Raw genomic sequence first — 17,174 nt, forward strand, 5'->3', positions numbered from 1 at the left:
TTAAGGTACACCCATCAGTGGAATGCTGTATTGCCAGTAAAAAGAACAGAGATAAGTGAAATGTGGCATACATATACGGTGGAATATTAGTCAGCCATTGAAAGGAACACAGTACTGATACATGCTCCAGCACGGATGAACCTTGAAAACATCATGCTGAGTGAAAGAAGCCAGACACAAAAGGCTACATATTGTATTTATATGAAATGTCTAGAATAGGCAAATCCCTAGAGACAAAAAATAGATTAGTGGTTGCCAGGGGCTGGGGGCAGGGGATGGGGAGTGACTGCTAGTGGGTATGGGGTTTCTTTTTTTTTTTTTTTTGGGGGGGTTTCTTTTTGGGGTGATGAAAATGTTCTAAAATTAGTGGCGATGGTTACACAACTCTGAATATACTAAAAACCACTGAATTGTTCATACTAAAGAATGAGTTTTGTGGCATGTGAATTATATATACATATACATATAAAGCTAAGGCTTATATATATTTATATATATAAAGATGAGGTAGATTAGGGAACTTTTTTTTTTTTTTTGGCTGCGTTGGGTCTTTGTTGCTGCGCATGGGCTTTTCTCTAGTTGCAGCGAGTGGGGGCTACTTTTCTTTGTGGTGGTTTCTCTTGTTGCAGAGCACAGACTATAGGCACATGGGCTTCAGTAGTTGTGGCACGCAGGCTCAGTAGTTGTGGCTCACGGGCTCTAGAGCGCAGGCTCAGTAGTTGTGGCAGGCAGGCTTAGTTGCTCCGTGGCATGTGGGATCTTCCTGGGCCAGGGCTCGAATGCATGTCCCCTGCATTGGCAGGCGGATTCTTAACCACTGCGCCACCAGGGAAGTCCCTAGATTATGGAACTTCTAAGATCAGTTGTTAAGTGAAAAAAGTAAGTGCAGCTGTGTGTAAAGGATGCTGCCATTGGGGGGAAATTGCAGGAATATCTACCCGTAAGTACTCAGATCATGCACTTACTTTCTTTAGAAGAATTCACAAGAAACTGCTAACTGGCTGCCTTTGGGAAGGTGAACTGAGGGACTGAGGGTGTTAGTTTTCACTGTGAATCCTTTTGCATGGTTTGAAAAATATTAATACCAAAAAGTATACATATTATATTCACCCTCTGCCCTAAGAATTAAATTCATGTGTGTGTGCGCCCACGCATGCACACATATGAAATGGCAACTCTTACAATTCCAGCTCTGGAAGCTGCTATTGCCTGCATCCTGGGAGGGCCCCTGGGTGCTGGGGTGAAGTTTTGACATGGGTCTCCACCTCTGGGCAGGCAGAGGATCCACAAGGGCCAGGGCTGGATCAGGAGCTGCGCCTCTGAACCAGCTGTACCCTGGGAGGCGGCCCCTCCCTCCCCTCCCGGGAAGAACCCTGTGCCTCTGTCCTCAGCAGGCCTGGCCCAGGGATTCCGGTTACTCATGACACACCTGAGTGGAGGCTGTTCAGGGAGGTGATGGGGAGGTGGGGGCCCTGGCCAGAGGGAAGGACCTGGCAGAGAGCCAGGGCTGCCCCCCATGTCCACCCGCTGGAGCCAGGAGAAGCTGAAGTTGACTGTGTCCTCCCCTGATCCCAGGGAGGGAAGAAGAGGAAGAGAAGGGGAGAGAAGACAGAGATAGAGAAGAGGAGGGTGAGAGAGAGAGGGAGGATAAGAGAGAGAAAAAGAAAATGTTAGAGACAGAGATAAACATACAGAGACAGAGAGACTGAGCCCTGCCATCAGCAGGGAGGAGCTGGGCCTGACATGGAAAGAGGTGGGGCTCAGAGTAGCCACACAGGCAGACAGCGATGTGGAGAGAGCAGAGAGACCGCAGGAGGACAGGATGGTGGAGAGGAGCACGGGGTGGGGGGTGGGCAGCAATGACCTGTCTTCTACTGAGTCAGCCCCAAGCCTTTATCTATGTGCCTGCAGACGGCATGCATTATCACAGCCACCCATGCAGAGGTATTCTGCCCAGGAAAGGGAGGCCAGGGAGGCTGATAAACTGCACAGCTAGTGACCACAGAGTGCGACTCAACGTCTTGCTGCAGAGCCCTGGAGCAGGTGGTCGGGACAGTCCAGGTCCCAAATTGGCCCTGGGACACTGCACTGTGCCCAGCCCCCTCCTGATGGGGCCCGTTGGCCCATCTGGGCTGCTTGTGCCCTGCCCCGGTGGGACGTTCCCAGGAGCACAGCTGACCTGCTTAGACTCCTCCAGCAAGAAGGGCAGCCTGCTCTCAGGAAGGCGCTGACATTGTGGGGTCTGTAGCCCCAGCTTGGCCAGGAGGACGTTTCAATCCTGCCTGTATCTTCCTCACTGTGTGACCTTGGCCAACTTGCTTCCCCTCTCTGAGCCTCAGTGTATTTGCCTGGAAAATGGGGATAGCAGCACTTGTCTCAGGCTAGGTTGCTAAGAGGAGACTTCAGATGAGCTCCTTATGCAGGGCCTGGCATATTCTGCTCAGGAAAAGGTACCCACGTGACTCTGAGGCATGGTGTATGTAGTTTGCAGAATGAGAAATCTGGGCAGCTCGGGAACCTGACAGACAGAAGAGTCAGTCTTTGGCAAAGAGAATATTGGGGAAGAATTTGGGGTTTTCTAAAGGCCCTTTGTTGCTACTAGTTGTTGCCTGACATTCTTCTATTGGCCAATCTCTTGGGCTAAAGCAAGGAAAACCCATGTTGAAATACAAAACTTTTCTCTAGGAGGGCTACTGTATTTGCTCAAGACTAGACTGCATAGTTTATTTACTGTCATCGTTACTGGCTTTGCTGGCCCAGGGATCCGGTTCTTTCTAAAACTGGGGATATGGGCTTCCCTGGTGGCACAGTGGTTGAGAGTCTGCCTGCCGATGCAGGGGACACGGATTCGAGCCCTGGTACGGGAAGATCCCACATGCCGCAGAGCAACTAAGCCCGTGAGCCGCAACTACTGAGCCTGTGCGTCTGGAGCCTGTGCTCCGCAACGAGAGACCGCAACAGTGAGAGGCCCGCACACCGCGATGAAGAGTGGCCCCCGCTCGCTGCAACTGGAGAAAGCCCTCACACAGAAACGAAGACCCAACACAGCCAAAAATAATAAATAAATAAATAAATAAATAAATAAATAAATAAATAAAAATTAATTTAAAAAAATAAATAAAACGGGATAGTTTTAGTTGTACTCTGCCTGCAATTAGGAAGCTCTGCCACTAGGTGGCGCCTTGGGTTTGTACTTGCACATTAATGAGTGGTTTTTTTTTTTTTTTTTTTTTTTTGCCCCCTCTGATTCACGCCTAGAAGTTACCTTTTGAGAAGAATAGATAGGGATACAGAGACAGTCTTTAGTTTGGTGGAAAAGAGTGCTGTGATCACTTAGCAATGTCTGCCCTGGGTGAAGGAGTGGAAAGCAGCAGCTTCTGTGCCAGGCATCCAGCCGCCTCTAGACTGTGCTTCTGAGTAGACAAGAATGTGTTTCTGTTTAATGATACTTTTTAGATTTAGATTTAAGTGGAAATCTTTAAAACACTTGATCATGAATATTAGAATTACTAATATCTGTTTAAGAAGGGATGCTTATAAGAATTATTTTTGTAATAACGAACATATAGTTTGGGAAAAGGTTTGCAGCAAGATATTTAAGAAAGCAAACATGAAGTTTCAGCCTTTCTTACCGGTCATGAATGGTTAAGAATTTCCATTTTTTCCCCACAATCGTTTTAAAGAGAGACACTTTTAATGCCTTTTCTTACCTGCTTTTTCCTATGTGCTCACAGGCAACTCTCATTCTTGGAGTTGAGATGTTCATAGCTTCCCTCAGGTCTGCGGCTGTCTGCTCACTCGGCCTCTGTCTCAGTGAGCCCATTCTTGGAAGAAACTATAAAAGAACAAAAAAGGCCTTTTTGGCTGCACTCTCCTTAAGAATTGCTGGGTTTTATAAAATCACTCTTTTTCATCAGTAATCCCTCAAAGCCTTCTTAGAATCTTTTTAGTGGTAAAACATTATAATAATATAATATCATTAAATTTTTTCAAAAAGAAAATAAATCACTTGTAATCCATCTATCTTGATGTAATGATTCCCTAGATGATTTTTGTTTGGGGTTTGGGCTTCCCTTCTTTTTAGTGCTTTTTTTTTTTGGCCAAAGAATGAGAAGTTCCAGCCCCATTGAAAATCTTTCCCCCATCTCCAGACAGCTGAAAATCTTCCTTCTTTCTTAGCTGTTAGCTAAACTCTTAGCTGTTTGTCCTTTGAAGTTAAAGCTGGTTTCATTTCTAATCTGCGCTGAATGGTTCTTTATTGATAAGTCACAGGAGAGATCAGAGGAAGTTGAATATAAGGGCCAGGAGTTGTCACAGTTTCCACATACACAGCCTCCCGTTCACGATCCATATAAGTAAACAAGAGCAAAGGGATGTTTCCAGGGCAGGACACCAGATATCTTTGTTTGTAGGGATTATGGATGTGTCTGTATTTTCTTGTTTCTAATTTGTGGCTTTGGTGATCTCTCGTGTTTTGCATTTGTAATTTAAAATATAAATTATTTTTAATTAAGAAAAACACATTCACCACACTTAGGTATAGACCCAAGAGAAATGAAAACATATATCCACACAGAAACTTGCACACAAAGGTTCACAGCATCACTATTCATCATAGCCCCAAAGTGGAAACAATCCAAATGTCCATCAGCTGATGAATGGATAAATAGTGGTCTATCCATATAACGGAATATTATTCAGGCAATAAAAAGGAATGCAGTGATGACACATGCTACAACGTGGCTGAATCTCGAAAACATCATGCTAAGTGAAAGAAACCAGACACAAAAGGCCACGTACTGTAAGATTCTATTGGTATGAAATGTCCAGAATAGGGAACTCCACGGAGACAGAGAGATTACTGGTTGCCTGAGGCTGGGGCTGGGGAAGGGGTGCAGTTGGAGGGAAATGGGTCATGACTGCTCATATGTATAGGATTTCTTTTTGGGATAATGAAAATGTTCTAAAGTTGACTGTAGTGATGATTGCACAATTCTGAATACACTGAAAACTATTGACTTGTACACTTTGGGTGAATTGTACGGTATGTAAATTATATATCAATAAAGCTATTATATAGGAAACACACATACATACATTCAAACAGAACTTAAGATTTTAAAGGTGGGAAAAAAGTGTTTCCCTAGACTCTGAGGAAGGAAGATGGGCCGGGGTGGGAGGTGGGAGGAAAGATCCAGCCATGTCTGACCTTCACGCTCCCCCAGACACACTGCAGGACGCCAGCTGTGCCCTGCAGCGGGTGGCGGCCATTCTGCAGTGAGCAGGATGGATGTGGGTGAGGTGGGCCCTGCTCGGGCCGAGCTCGTAGTCCGGAGAGCAAAGACAGGTGAACCCACGTTATAACCCCCTGGGACGACTCGTGACGGGGACAGGCTGTGGGAACTCAGGCCCCTGATTCACTTGTCAAGGGGAGTGCAGGAGAATCTCTCTAAACAGACTTGGTAGACAAGCAAAAGTCATCCAGGTGAAGCCCATGGGAAGAATCCCAGGCAGAGGGAGTGGCGGTAACTGCACAGGGGACGCCTGAAGGCAAGAGCACACGTAGACCCTTGCAGGAACCAAGGGCAGGTCAGTGTGGTGGGAACAGGGTGCGGGGAGGGGAGCAGGGAGATCCAAGGCCTAAGAGGTCAGCAGGACCCGGCCGAGGGAGCTTCCTGAGGCTCTGGGAGCCTGTGAGGCTTTAAGTTGGAAGGGACTGGGGTCTGGTCTCTGCTTCTGAAAGATTCCTCTGGCTGTGCGCGCTGGAGGCTGGGAGACGGGGTAGTTGCAGTGGCCCAGCTTGGATGATGGCAGCTGGGACTATAAGAAGGGGTTGAATGGTGACCCCCAAAACATATGTCCACATCCTGGAAGCTGTGAAGGTGTCCTTATTTGGAAAAGAGTCTCTGCAGATGTAATTAACGATTTTGAGATGACATCGTCCTGGATTACCTGGGTGAGCTCTAAATCCAAGGACAAATGTCCTTATAAAGGACACTGGAGGAGAGACAGAGAAGAGGAGGCCATGTGGAGACAGAGGCAGAGATCCGAGAGGGATGCAGCCACAAGCCAAGGAATGCCTGGAGCCACCAGAAGCTGCACGTGGCAGGGAAGGATCCCCCTCTAGAGGCTTCAGAGGGAGCCCTGCTGACATCTTGACTTCCGGCTTCCAGAAGTGTGAGAGAAAAAACTTCTGTTGTTTTAAGCCACCATGTCTATGGTCATTTGTTACAGCAGCCCCAGGACACGGATACAGGCAGGCACGTGGGGATGGAGAGAAGTCACCAGATCCGAAGACTTTTAGGAGGTAGAAATAACCTCCCCCTCACACCTCCTCTCCTGCCCGAATTCCCAGGCATTGCCTTTTACTCCAACTGCAATGATCTAAGCTTCATTCCTTCAACTGAGGGCTGTGTCACCCACCTGTGAAATGGGATGGTAACAGCTGCCCTGCAGCTAAGGATGGGGGAGTGTGTATGCCCAGTGCCTGGCACACGGCGAGCATTCAGTACATGCGATGATGGTTATAAATTCACAAAACCTTAGAGAGTACGTGAAATACTCTTTCACTTTGCAAACGTCCCCAACCCTCAGAACCTTCCCCACTGGCCTCCAGGGAGGCTGAGAGGAGTAAGAGTGTAGTGGAACAGAGTTATGGGTTGGATGGTGTCCCCCTAAAAGATGTTGAAGTCCCACCCCTTGAAATGTGACGTTATTTAGAAATAGAGTCTTTGTAGATGATCAAGTTAAGATGAGGTCATTGGGGTGGGTCCTCATCCACTACGGCCGTGTCCTTATGAAATGGGAAATTTGGACACAGAGACAGATGGAGGGAAGATGATGTGAAGACACAGGGAGAAGGCCACCTATGAGCCAAGGAATGTCTGAGGCCACCAGGAGGTGGAGAGAGCAATGGAACAGATTCTCCCTCCCAACCCACAAAGGCACCTGCTGAGCCCTCAACTGCAGTCTCCCAGCCTCCGAGCTGTGACACAATAAGTGTGTTGTTTATACCCTCCAGTTGTGATACTTTGTTACTGTGGCCCCAGGGCACGAGCTCAGGTGAGGATGAGATGAGTCTCACGGTCGGAGGAAACTGGGCATTCCAGGGCCTGTAGGGGTACCTTGGGTTGGTGCCAACCCCTGTCGCCCACAACAATCACCGTCCAGACCAGTGGCCAGGCTCGGCTGCCTCTCTGCCCCTCACCATCCCAGCAAGAGGGCACCAGGCACTTCCAGGACAGAAGTCTGGGATGCATTTGGAAACCCTGGAGGAGGGGTTTTCCAATTCGGCCCCATCCTGGTCAGCAGGGGAACCACCATCTGGATCCTGTCTGCAGCCCCTGGCAGGGGAATCAGAGCAGAGCTGTAGCAAGTAATCAGGGAAGGGCGGCTCCCTTTGCGGCCAGGGCTCCCTGTGGGAGACAGCAGGTCCTGCAGTCTGGCCCTGGGTCAAGCCCTGGCTCTACACTTACTTGCTGGGTGAACTCAGGCCACTCATGTCACCTCCCTCCTCTTTGTTTTCTTACCTATTAAATGAGAATAATAGTAGAAGTTACCTCCAAATGTTGCTGCCAGCATTCAGTGGGAGAATGGGAATAGCAGGATGCTTGATGAAGGGAAATTTTAGATATTTTTTTTAACTTAAAAAAATTGTAGGGCTTCCCTGGTGGCGCAGTGGTTGAGAATCCACCTGCCAGTGCAGGGGACACGGGTTCGATCCCTGGTCCAGGAAGATCCCACATGCCACGGAGCAACTAAGTCTGTGCACTACAACTACTGAGCCTGCGCTCTAGAGCCCACGTGCCACAACTACTGAGCCCATGTGCCACAACTACTGAAGCCTGTGCGCCTAGAGCCTGTGCTCCGCAACAAGAAAAGCTACCGCAATGAGAAGCCCGGGAACCGCAACAAAGAGTAGCCCTCACTCGCCTCAACCAGAGAAAAGCCCACGCGCAGCAACGAAGACCCAACGCAGACAGAAACAATAAATAAATAAAATAAAATAATAAAATACATAAATTTACCAAAAATATTGTGGCAAAATATACATCATTTAAATTTACCTTTTTAACCATTTTTAAGTGTATGGTTCAGTGGCATTAAGTACATTCATATTTGTTGTGCAACCGTCAGCACCATCCATCTCCAGAGCTCTTTTCATCTTGCAAAACTGAAACCCCATCCTCATTAAACACTAACTCCGCATCCCTCCTCCCCTCCTGCCCCTGGCAACCACCACTCTACTTTCTGTCTCTATGAATTTGGCTGCTCTAGGGACCTCATATAAGTGGAATCATACAGTATTTGTCTTTTTGTGACTGGCTAACTTCACTCAGCATAATGTCCTCAAGGTTCATCCATGTTGCAGCATGTATCAGAATTTCCTTTAGATTTTATTTTCCATGAGAAGACTATTGTGAGCGGCTTGTGCGGTGGTGAGCTCCAGCCACCTTGGCAGGAGGTGCTGAGCAGCCCCTCTGCTCTAGGTAGGTGCCGTGGGCCCAGAGGAAGGAGGCCCTGGGATGGGTCTGCTCTCGGGGCTGCCTGTCTCCTGACCTCTCGCCTGGAGAGCTGGAAGGGGGCATTTTATTAGGGGGGCCAGAGCTCCTGACCCACTCCCTTGTGAGTTTCTAAAGTTTCTAGGAGGAGACCCCAGGGTTCCAGGGACCTGCACTGGACTGAGGGGAGGTGGGCACTGGTTCCCAGCCTGCCGGGGGCTGGGATAGGGTGAGGAGATGGCTGTGTGCACACACATTATGTATGTGAACCCATGTGAACTAAAAACGAGGATTGACTAAAATACTGAGGGGACCTAGGTTAATGTGGGGTGGCTCAGCCAGCGTCTGACCCAGGTCCTGGAAATCTCCTCTCAAGGGCTGCATCTGAGTTCAGGTTCTGCCATAAGTGCAGCCAGGCTGGACCCTGCCTGAAAGAATCCCGAGGTTTGGGCTTCCCTGGTGGCGCAGTGGTTGAGAATCTGCCTGCCAATGCAGGGGACATGGGTTCGAGCCCTGGTCTGGGAAGATCCCACATGCCGCGGAGCAACTAGGCCCGTGAGCCACAACTACTGAGCCTGCGCGTCTGGAGCCTGTGCTCCGCAACTAGAGAGGCCGCGATAGTGAGAGGCCCGCGCACCGTGATGAAGAGTGGCCTCCACTTGCCGCAACTAGAGAGAAAGCCCTCGCACAGAAACGAAGAACCAACACAGCCAAAAATTAATTAATTAATTAATTAATTTAAAAAAAAAAAAAAAAAAAAAGAATCCCGAGGTTCCCAGACATGGGATGGAGACCCTGGCCTCTGGGTCACCCTCCGCCTCATACATGGCTGCATTTCCATGGCTCCCTCCCAGCATGTAAATGGCCCTGGGCACCACTCCACAATGGAATGGTTCTTAGGTGGATGGTGGACTCAAAAGGCCTTGGAGTCATCCTTCTGCACAGCGATCTTCACTGTCCAGGTAGTAGGGGATGCAGTGGAAAATGCGACCAAGCATGGAGCCTGGAGGTTAGACAGACTTGGGCCACCACGGGCCTGAGCAAGGGTCCTCACCTCCCTTCACCAGCCACAGTCTCCTCACTTGTAAACTGGAGATAATAACAACTGTGTTCACCTGACAGGGTGGGCAAGGATTCGTGGGGTGATGTACAAAGTCCAGCCTGGGCCTGGTGCCTTATGAGGAAATGGCCCCGTTACCGTTAGGAGAGGGGACAGCTGCTCGGGCTGAATGTGCATTGGGACGCCCCCTTGGATGCTTTTTTTTCTTTTTGGATGTGTCAGCTCACTTTCTAGCCACTGGCCTCTTCTAGAAGTTGCACACAGATAAAAGGTCCCAGTTAATGAGGATTCTAGCTAAAGTTTTAAAATTCACAGCAAGCCCACTCCGCATAATAATGTATTAGAAACACAACAATCCTTTAATCTAGAAGGAACTAATTGCTGGCCTCAGAAATTCAGGGCACGCTGACAGAATCCTTAATTTCTTGAGTTGATGGTTTCAAAAAGCGACTGATTTTAGACTGGCTTCTCTCTACGTGTAAGTAAGACTTCCACAGTTCTGACAAAGGGCGAGATTGTCTCAATGCCTCACTCAGTAAGAATCATGTATGTGGGGTCTGAATTCATGTCAGCTCTGAATTTTTCCTGCTGGGTGGAACGTGGCCGACTTGAATCCCCAGGAGATTCAATGCTGGCTCTGTGGCCTGAGCATCCCGGGCCTGTACAGGGAATGGCCTCATTCGTCCCACACACAAGTTTGCTGAGTGGCCACTCGGAGCCCAAGTTCAGGTTCGGTGTTGGATATGCAGGAGCATATAAATAAAAAATCTTTGCCTAACCTAAGGTTGCAAAGATTTTCTTTTCCTATCTTTTCTTCTAGAAGTTTTATAGTTTTAGGTTTTACATTTAGGTTTATGATCTATTTTTGAGCTAATTTTTATATACAGTGCAAGGTGTGGATCAAAATTCTTTTTTTAAAAAAATTGCGTATGGATGCCTACATTAGTTTCTTGAGGATGCCATGACAAATTATCACATACTTGGTGGCTTAAAACAACTCTCTAACAGTTCTGGAGTTCAGAAGTCTGAAAGCAAAATGTTGGCAGGGCCGTGCTCCCTCAGGGCCTCTGTGAGAAAATCTCTTCCTCATATCTTGTAGCTTCTGGTGGCTGCCTGGCATTCCTTGGTCACATCACTCCCATCTCTGCCTCTGACTTCATACCACCTTCTCCTTGTATGTCTCTCCTCTGTGTGTCTCTTATAAACATACTTGTCATTGGATTTAGGGCCCACTCAGATAATCCAGGATGATCTTCTCATTTCATGATCCTTAATGTAATTACATCTGCAAAGACCATTTTCCCAAATAAGGTAACATTCAGAGGTTCTGGGAATTAGGATGTGGATGTATCTTGGGGGTGGAGGTTCAGCACACTATCATTGTTTTAGCGCCATTTGTTGAAAATATCAATACTACACTTTCTCTATGAAATTGCCTTTGCACCTTTGTTGAAAGTCAATTGACCATATACATACATGAGTCTATTTCTGGATTCTTTGTTCTGTTCCATTAAATCACTTGTCTATTTTTATACCAATGCCACATTGTCTTCATTGCTGTAGCTTTATAATATCTTGAAGTCATTTACTTAAGCCCTCCAACTTTGTTCTTTTTAAAAGTTGTTGAAAGGACTATTCTAAGTCCTTTGCATTTCCATGTAAATTTTAGACTCAGCTTGTCAATGTCTACCAAAAGGCCTGCTGGGATTTCGACTAGGATTATATTGAATCTGTAGATTGATTTATGACAAGTTTGACAATATTAAGTCTTTCGATCCACAAACATGGCATACTTTTCCACTTATTTAGACTTTTTAAATTTCTCGGAACAATGTTCTGTACAATGCTTCATACTTCCTGTTGTATTTATCCCTATTTCATATTTTTGTACTATTGTAAATAAATTTTTTTAAATTTCCAATTGTTTGTTGCTAGTAATACTATTGATTTTTGTATGTTGATCTTGTATCTTGCATCCTTATTATACTCACTTACTTGTTCTCATAGCTTTTTTGTAAATTCCATCAGAGTTTCAATGTAGACATACATGTTATTTGCAAATAAAGGCAGTTTTCCCCCTTTCTCTCAAATACAGATGCCTTTTATTTCTTTTTCTTGCCAGATTATATTGGCTAGAACCTCTCGTACAATGCTGAATAGAACTGGTGAGAGTAGACAGGCCTGTCTTGTTCATGATCTTGGGGGAAAGTATTCAGTCTTCCGTCATTAAAGATGATGTTAGCTGTAGGATTTTTGTTGTTGTCGTTTGGTGTTTTTTGTGTAGATATCCTTTATTAGGTAAGGAATTTCCCTTCTATTCCTGGCTTGCTTAAAGTTTTTTTTTTAACAGGAATGCATGTTTTTCTGCATTTATTGAGATGCTCTTACAGTTTTTATTTTTCAGTCTATTAATACAGTGAATCATACTGATTGATTTTCCAGTATTAAAGCAACTTTGTATTCTTTAGAGAAATCTCACTTGGTTGTGATGTATTACTCTTTTTACATGTCATATATTCAGAGATGGCTTATGGAATAGTGGTGTGAGGAACTCTGTGGCTCCCTCTCCCCAGAGAAACAACTATAATTGATAACAATTATTTGTAAAACAAACAAACAAAAAACACACTTAAAGTCTCTGAAAATTGCCTTAAGGGCATACAGCAAACAAAGAAACATTTATTCAAGAAAATCTAGTAAATCTCAGAACAGCAAGAGTCTGTAGCATTTGAGACATGGCACATTCCCTCCCTCCCCCACCCATTTCAGATCAGAAAGAATCAGCAAACGAGGATAGACTGACAGAGATTATACAATCTGAAGAATGGAGAGAGAAAAGAATGCAGAAAAATGAACAGAGAGTTAGAGAAATGTGATACAGCATTACGTGCACCAACACATGTATAATGGGAGCACCAGAGGAGAGGAGAGGAGAGAGAAAAGGGGGAAGAAAAACTATTTGAAGAAATAATGGGGCTTCCCTGGTGGTGCAGTGGTTGAGAATCTGCCTGCCAATGCAGGGGACACAGGTTCGAGCCCTGGTCTGGGAAGATCCCACATGCCGCGGAGCAACTAGGCCCGTGAGCCACAACTACTGAGCCTGCGCATCTGGAGCCTGTGCTCTCCAACAAGAGAGGCCGTGATAGTGAGAGGCCCGCACACCGTGATGAAGAGTGGCCCCCGCTTGCCGCAACTAGAGAAAGCCTTTGCACAGAAACGAAGACCCAACACAGCCAAAAATAAATAAATAAAATAAAAATAAAGGAATTCCTTTAAAAAAAAAAGAAGAAATAATGGCTGAAAACTCCTCAAATTTGATGAAAACATTAATCTACATATCCAAGAAGCTTAATGAACTCCAAGTAGGAAAAATGCAAACAGATCCACATCCAAACACATCATAATAAAAAAAAAGTTCAAGGACAAAAAGAAATTCTTGAAAGCATCAAAAGAAAAGTATGTCATCACATACAAGAGGACTTCAATAAGACTAGTAGCTGACTTCTCATCAGAAACAATGGAGGCAGGGCTTCCCTGGTGGTGCAGTGGTTAAGAATCCACCTGCCAATGCAGGGGACATGGATTCAAGCTCTGGTCTGGGAAGATCCCACATGCTGCGGAGCAACGAAGCCCGTGTGCCACAACTACTGAGCCCGCGCTCTAGAGCCCGCGAGCCACACCTACTGAAGCCCATGTGCCACAACTACTGAGCCTGCGTGCCACAACTACTGAAGCCCATGCACCTAGAACCTGTGCTCTGCAACAAGAGAAGCCACTGCAATGAGAAGCCCATGCACCACACCAAAGAGCAGCCCCTGCTCACCACAGCTAGAGATATTCTGCGCGCAGCAATGAAGACCCAACGTAGCCAAAAATAAATAAATAAAGTAAATAAATTTATTAAAAACAATAAAAGAATCTGCCTGCCAGTGGAGGGGACACTGATTTGAGCCCTGGTCTGGGAAGATCCCACATGCTGCAGAGCAACTAAGCCCGTGCGCCATGACTACTGAGCCTGCACTCTAGAGCCCGTGAGCCACAACTACTGAACCCGTGTGCCACAACTACTGAAGGCTGCATGCCTAGAGCCTCTGCTCCACAACAAGAGAAGCCACCACAATGAGAAGCATGAGCACCACAATGAAGAGTAGCCCCCGTTTGCTGCAACTGGAGAAAGCCTGCACGCAGCAACAAAGACCCAACACAGCCAAAAATAGATAGATAGATAAATAAATAAATAAATTTATATATAAAAAAAGAGAAAGGAACAATGGAGGCAAAGTGCTGAAAGGAAAAATATGTCAGCCAAGAATCTTATACCCAGCAAAAACTATCTTTCAAAGCTGAAGGTGAAATAAAGACATCCCCAGATAGACAAAAAACAAGAGAATTTGCTGTATATTATTGGATTCAATTTGCCAACATTTTGGTAAGAATTTTTGTTTCTGTGTTCATGAGTGATATTGTAATTTTTCTATTCTTAAAATACTACTGTCTGGTTTTCGTATCAGTTGAATTAATGGCCTCATAGAATGAATTGGGAAATATTTCTTCCTGTTCAATTTTCTGAAAGTTTGTATGGAATTGGTATTATTTCTTCCTTAAATGTTGGGGGGGATTTGCAGGCCCAGTGAAGCCATTTAGGTCTCAAGTTTTGTCTGTAGGAAGGTTTTTAACTATAAATTCGAAGTCTTTAATAGATAAAGAGGTATTCAGGATATTTCTTGGTTCTTGAATGATCTTTGGTAAATCATGTCTTTTCAAGGAATTTATCTATTTCATTTAAATTGCCAAAATTTTTGGCACAAAGCTGTTCAAAATATTCCCTTTTTGTTTTTTAAATATCTATAAAATCTATAGTGATGGCACTTCTGTAGTGTGTCTTCTTCCTTTTTTTATTGGCCAATCTGGCTGGAGGTTAATCAATTTTATTGCTCTCAGAGAACCAGTTTTTTTTTCCAGTGATTTTCTCTATTATTTTTCTGTTTTCCATTTGTTTGATTTCCATGTTGATTTTTATGCCTTTCTTCTACTTACTTGGGGTCTCACTAATCTCCTCCTCCTCCTCCCCCACTCCCCCTTCTTCGTCTCCTCCTTCTGCTCTTCACCTTTTTCTTCTTGCCTTTTAGTTTCTTAAGGCGAAAGCTCACTCCAATCCTTTAAAATTCATTGAGGTCTGTTTTATAGGCCAGAATATGGTCTATCTTGGTAAACGTTCCATGTGCATCCTGCTATTTTGGGGTAGGAAGTGGTATAAATGTCAATTAAGTTGAAAAGAATGTGGAAAAACCCTGAATGAGTCCAGGCAGTGAAGAGAAGGTCAAGGGTTGTTGCAGAAACTGCAGGAATATTTCTCAGTCATAGCGAAGGCTGAGGCTGTACAGAGATGGTCTGTCCAGGGTCTGTGGGTAAACACCTGGTTCTGGCAAGGAGAGGTCCAGGAGGGAGGTGCAGGTTCAATGTCATCTTGGCCCTGGGCCTGTCTGCATTGTGGCCCTCATAGATGCCTCCCTGGCTATCTCCTTCACAGGTCCCCTCTGCTGGGCTGGGCTGATACCCAAGTTCCAATTTCTACCCTCCTCAAGGCCCCAGGCCTTGACGTGGCCACTGGGCCTACCAATGAAACTCTGGCCACAGAAGGACCCCCCCCACTGGATTCTGTGTCCACTTAGGTGGGGTACAGGCACTATATGTTTGGGTCCTGGCTCCTCTATTTCCCAGAAAGTTATCTGTGGCAGGCAGCCTACCCTGAGCCTCACTCTTCCTCCTCAGATCATGGGTCCTGTTCCCACACCCAGTTCTTTTATGCTCCTCCCCACTGCCTGCAGCCCCTTGGCTCAGACAAAACTAAGCTCTCAGCACCTGTATCAGGTGAACTGTGCCCACCCCCAAACTCATATGTTGATGTCCTAACTCCCAGTATCTCAAAAAGTAACCACATTTGGACCTAAGGTCTTTAAAGAGGTAATTAAGTTAAAAGAAAGTCATTAGGGTAGACCCGAATCTGATATGACTGGAGTCCTTTTGATAAGAGGAAATTTGGATACACAAAGAGATACCAGGGATGAACATGCATACAGGGACAACTATGTGAAGAGGCAGAAAGAGGGTGGCCATCTGCAAGCCAAGGATAGGGGTCTCAGGAGAAACCAAACCTGCCAGCACTCTGATCTTGGACTTTCAGCCTTCAGGACTATGAGAAAATACATTTCTGTTATTTAAACCACCTAGTCTGTGGTATTTTGTTATGGTAGCCGTAGCAAATTAATCATCACCCCTCATCCCCTCCTCACACACACAACAAGCTTTTCTACCCATTGAGGGAGGTGGCCCAGCCATACCCTCAGCCAGTCTGCAGAGCTGGGTGCAGATCTTTTTGGTTCCTGGCAGAGCCAAGAGGCCACAGCCCGAGGATCTGAGGGCGGAAGAATCCAACCACCAACAAAGGTTGGAGCAGAACCTGTTTCCTCCACACCTAGATCCTCCAAATTCTGAGGAACTCTTTATTAGTTATCTGTTGCTCTTGTAGGTCAAGAGTTCAGGAGCAGCTCAGCTGAGCTGTTCTGGCTCAGGTCACTCATGAGACTGCGGTCAAGATATTGGCTAAGGCTACCATCACCTGAAGACTCGACTGGAGCTGAAACACCCACTTCCGAGATGGCTTGCTCACATGGCTCTTGGCTGGAGGTCTCAGTTCCTCATCACACAGGCCTCCCATGGGGCTGCTTCAGTGTCCTCACAATATGGCGGCTGGCTTTCCCCAGAGCAAGTGATCCAAGAGAGAGGAAGGCAGGCACTGCAACGCCTTTTATGGCCAACCCTTGGAAACCAAGGGTAGTCTGACCCATCTCCCTTCTGACCTCCCCTTTTTAGTTCAGTAGAGATCCATGGGGCTGCCCTGGCTCCCCTGTCCACCTCCCTGTGCCAGGGGCAGAACTGCCCCTTCGGGCAAAACCACCATGCCTCAGAGACCCCCTCCCGCAAGTCTGCAGCTGAGGGTGGCATTCCACCACCAGGGAAGGTTAGGGTTCTGTTCCCCTTAAGATGCAAAGGCTGGATAGAAGAAACCAGCACTCTGCCGATTGTCCCCAAAGTCTGCAGAAAGGGCAGGAGGCCCCAACCCCATCTCTGTCTCCATCCCTCCCCTCTCCCCCACACGCTTGGGAGGTTTCAAGGAGACTTCCCTCCTCTCCTCTGACTCAGGTGGGGTGGGGAGGGGTCTGCTAAGGAGGGACGTGTGACATATGTGCCACTGGCTGCACATTCCCTTCCTAACTAGAGGCTCCTCCAGTCCTTTGTGGGAGGTCTTGAGACTGGGAAGGGTGAGGGGCTCACCTGGACCACCCAGCAGGACCCAGGCCCCTTGGCGGGCTCCCCGAGGGCAGCTCAGAGACCCCAGATCTGAGAGCAGGTTATAAGAGTTTGTTCTCAGGAAGGCAGGCTTGGGCAGGGGGAGCTGGCCGGCCACTGGGACTCTGCTGCTGGTATGGCCCTTTGGACTTGTGCAAAGTGAGCCACTGAAGGCGGACAAGATCCCCCAAGGGAGGACAAGGAGGACATCTAGCCATGTGTTCCCACTTCCTGGCTGCTGGGACGAGCTCTGGGCTACTGGG

General features: G+C 46.7%; 1 protein-coding gene across 3 annotated transcripts in view; it reads right to left on the reverse strand.

Moving 5' to 3' along the window:
* The window catches only part of EMID1 (EMI domain containing 1), a 75,295-nt gene that overhangs the window by 47,146 nt on the left and 10,975 nt on the right, over window positions 1–17,174 (reverse strand). For all 3 annotated transcript variants that reach the window (XR_009497246.1, XM_059894279.1, XM_059894283.1), the window contains exon 2: window positions 3,711–3,835. Coding sequence is in view for 2 of the 3 variants with exons in the window: in XM_059894279.1 (XP_059750262.1) it covers window positions 3,711–3,823 (113 nt within the window). In the remaining variant the exon portion in view is untranslated. The remainder of the gene's footprint in view (window positions 1–3,710; window positions 3,836–17,174) is intronic.

Source organism: Balaenoptera ricei, chromosome 14 (genome assembly GCF_028023285.1).
Source record: "Balaenoptera ricei isolate mBalRic1 chromosome 14, mBalRic1.hap2, whole genome shotgun sequence".
Classification (NCBI taxonomy): Eukaryota; Metazoa; Chordata; class Mammalia; order Artiodactyla; family Balaenopteridae; genus Balaenoptera; species Balaenoptera ricei.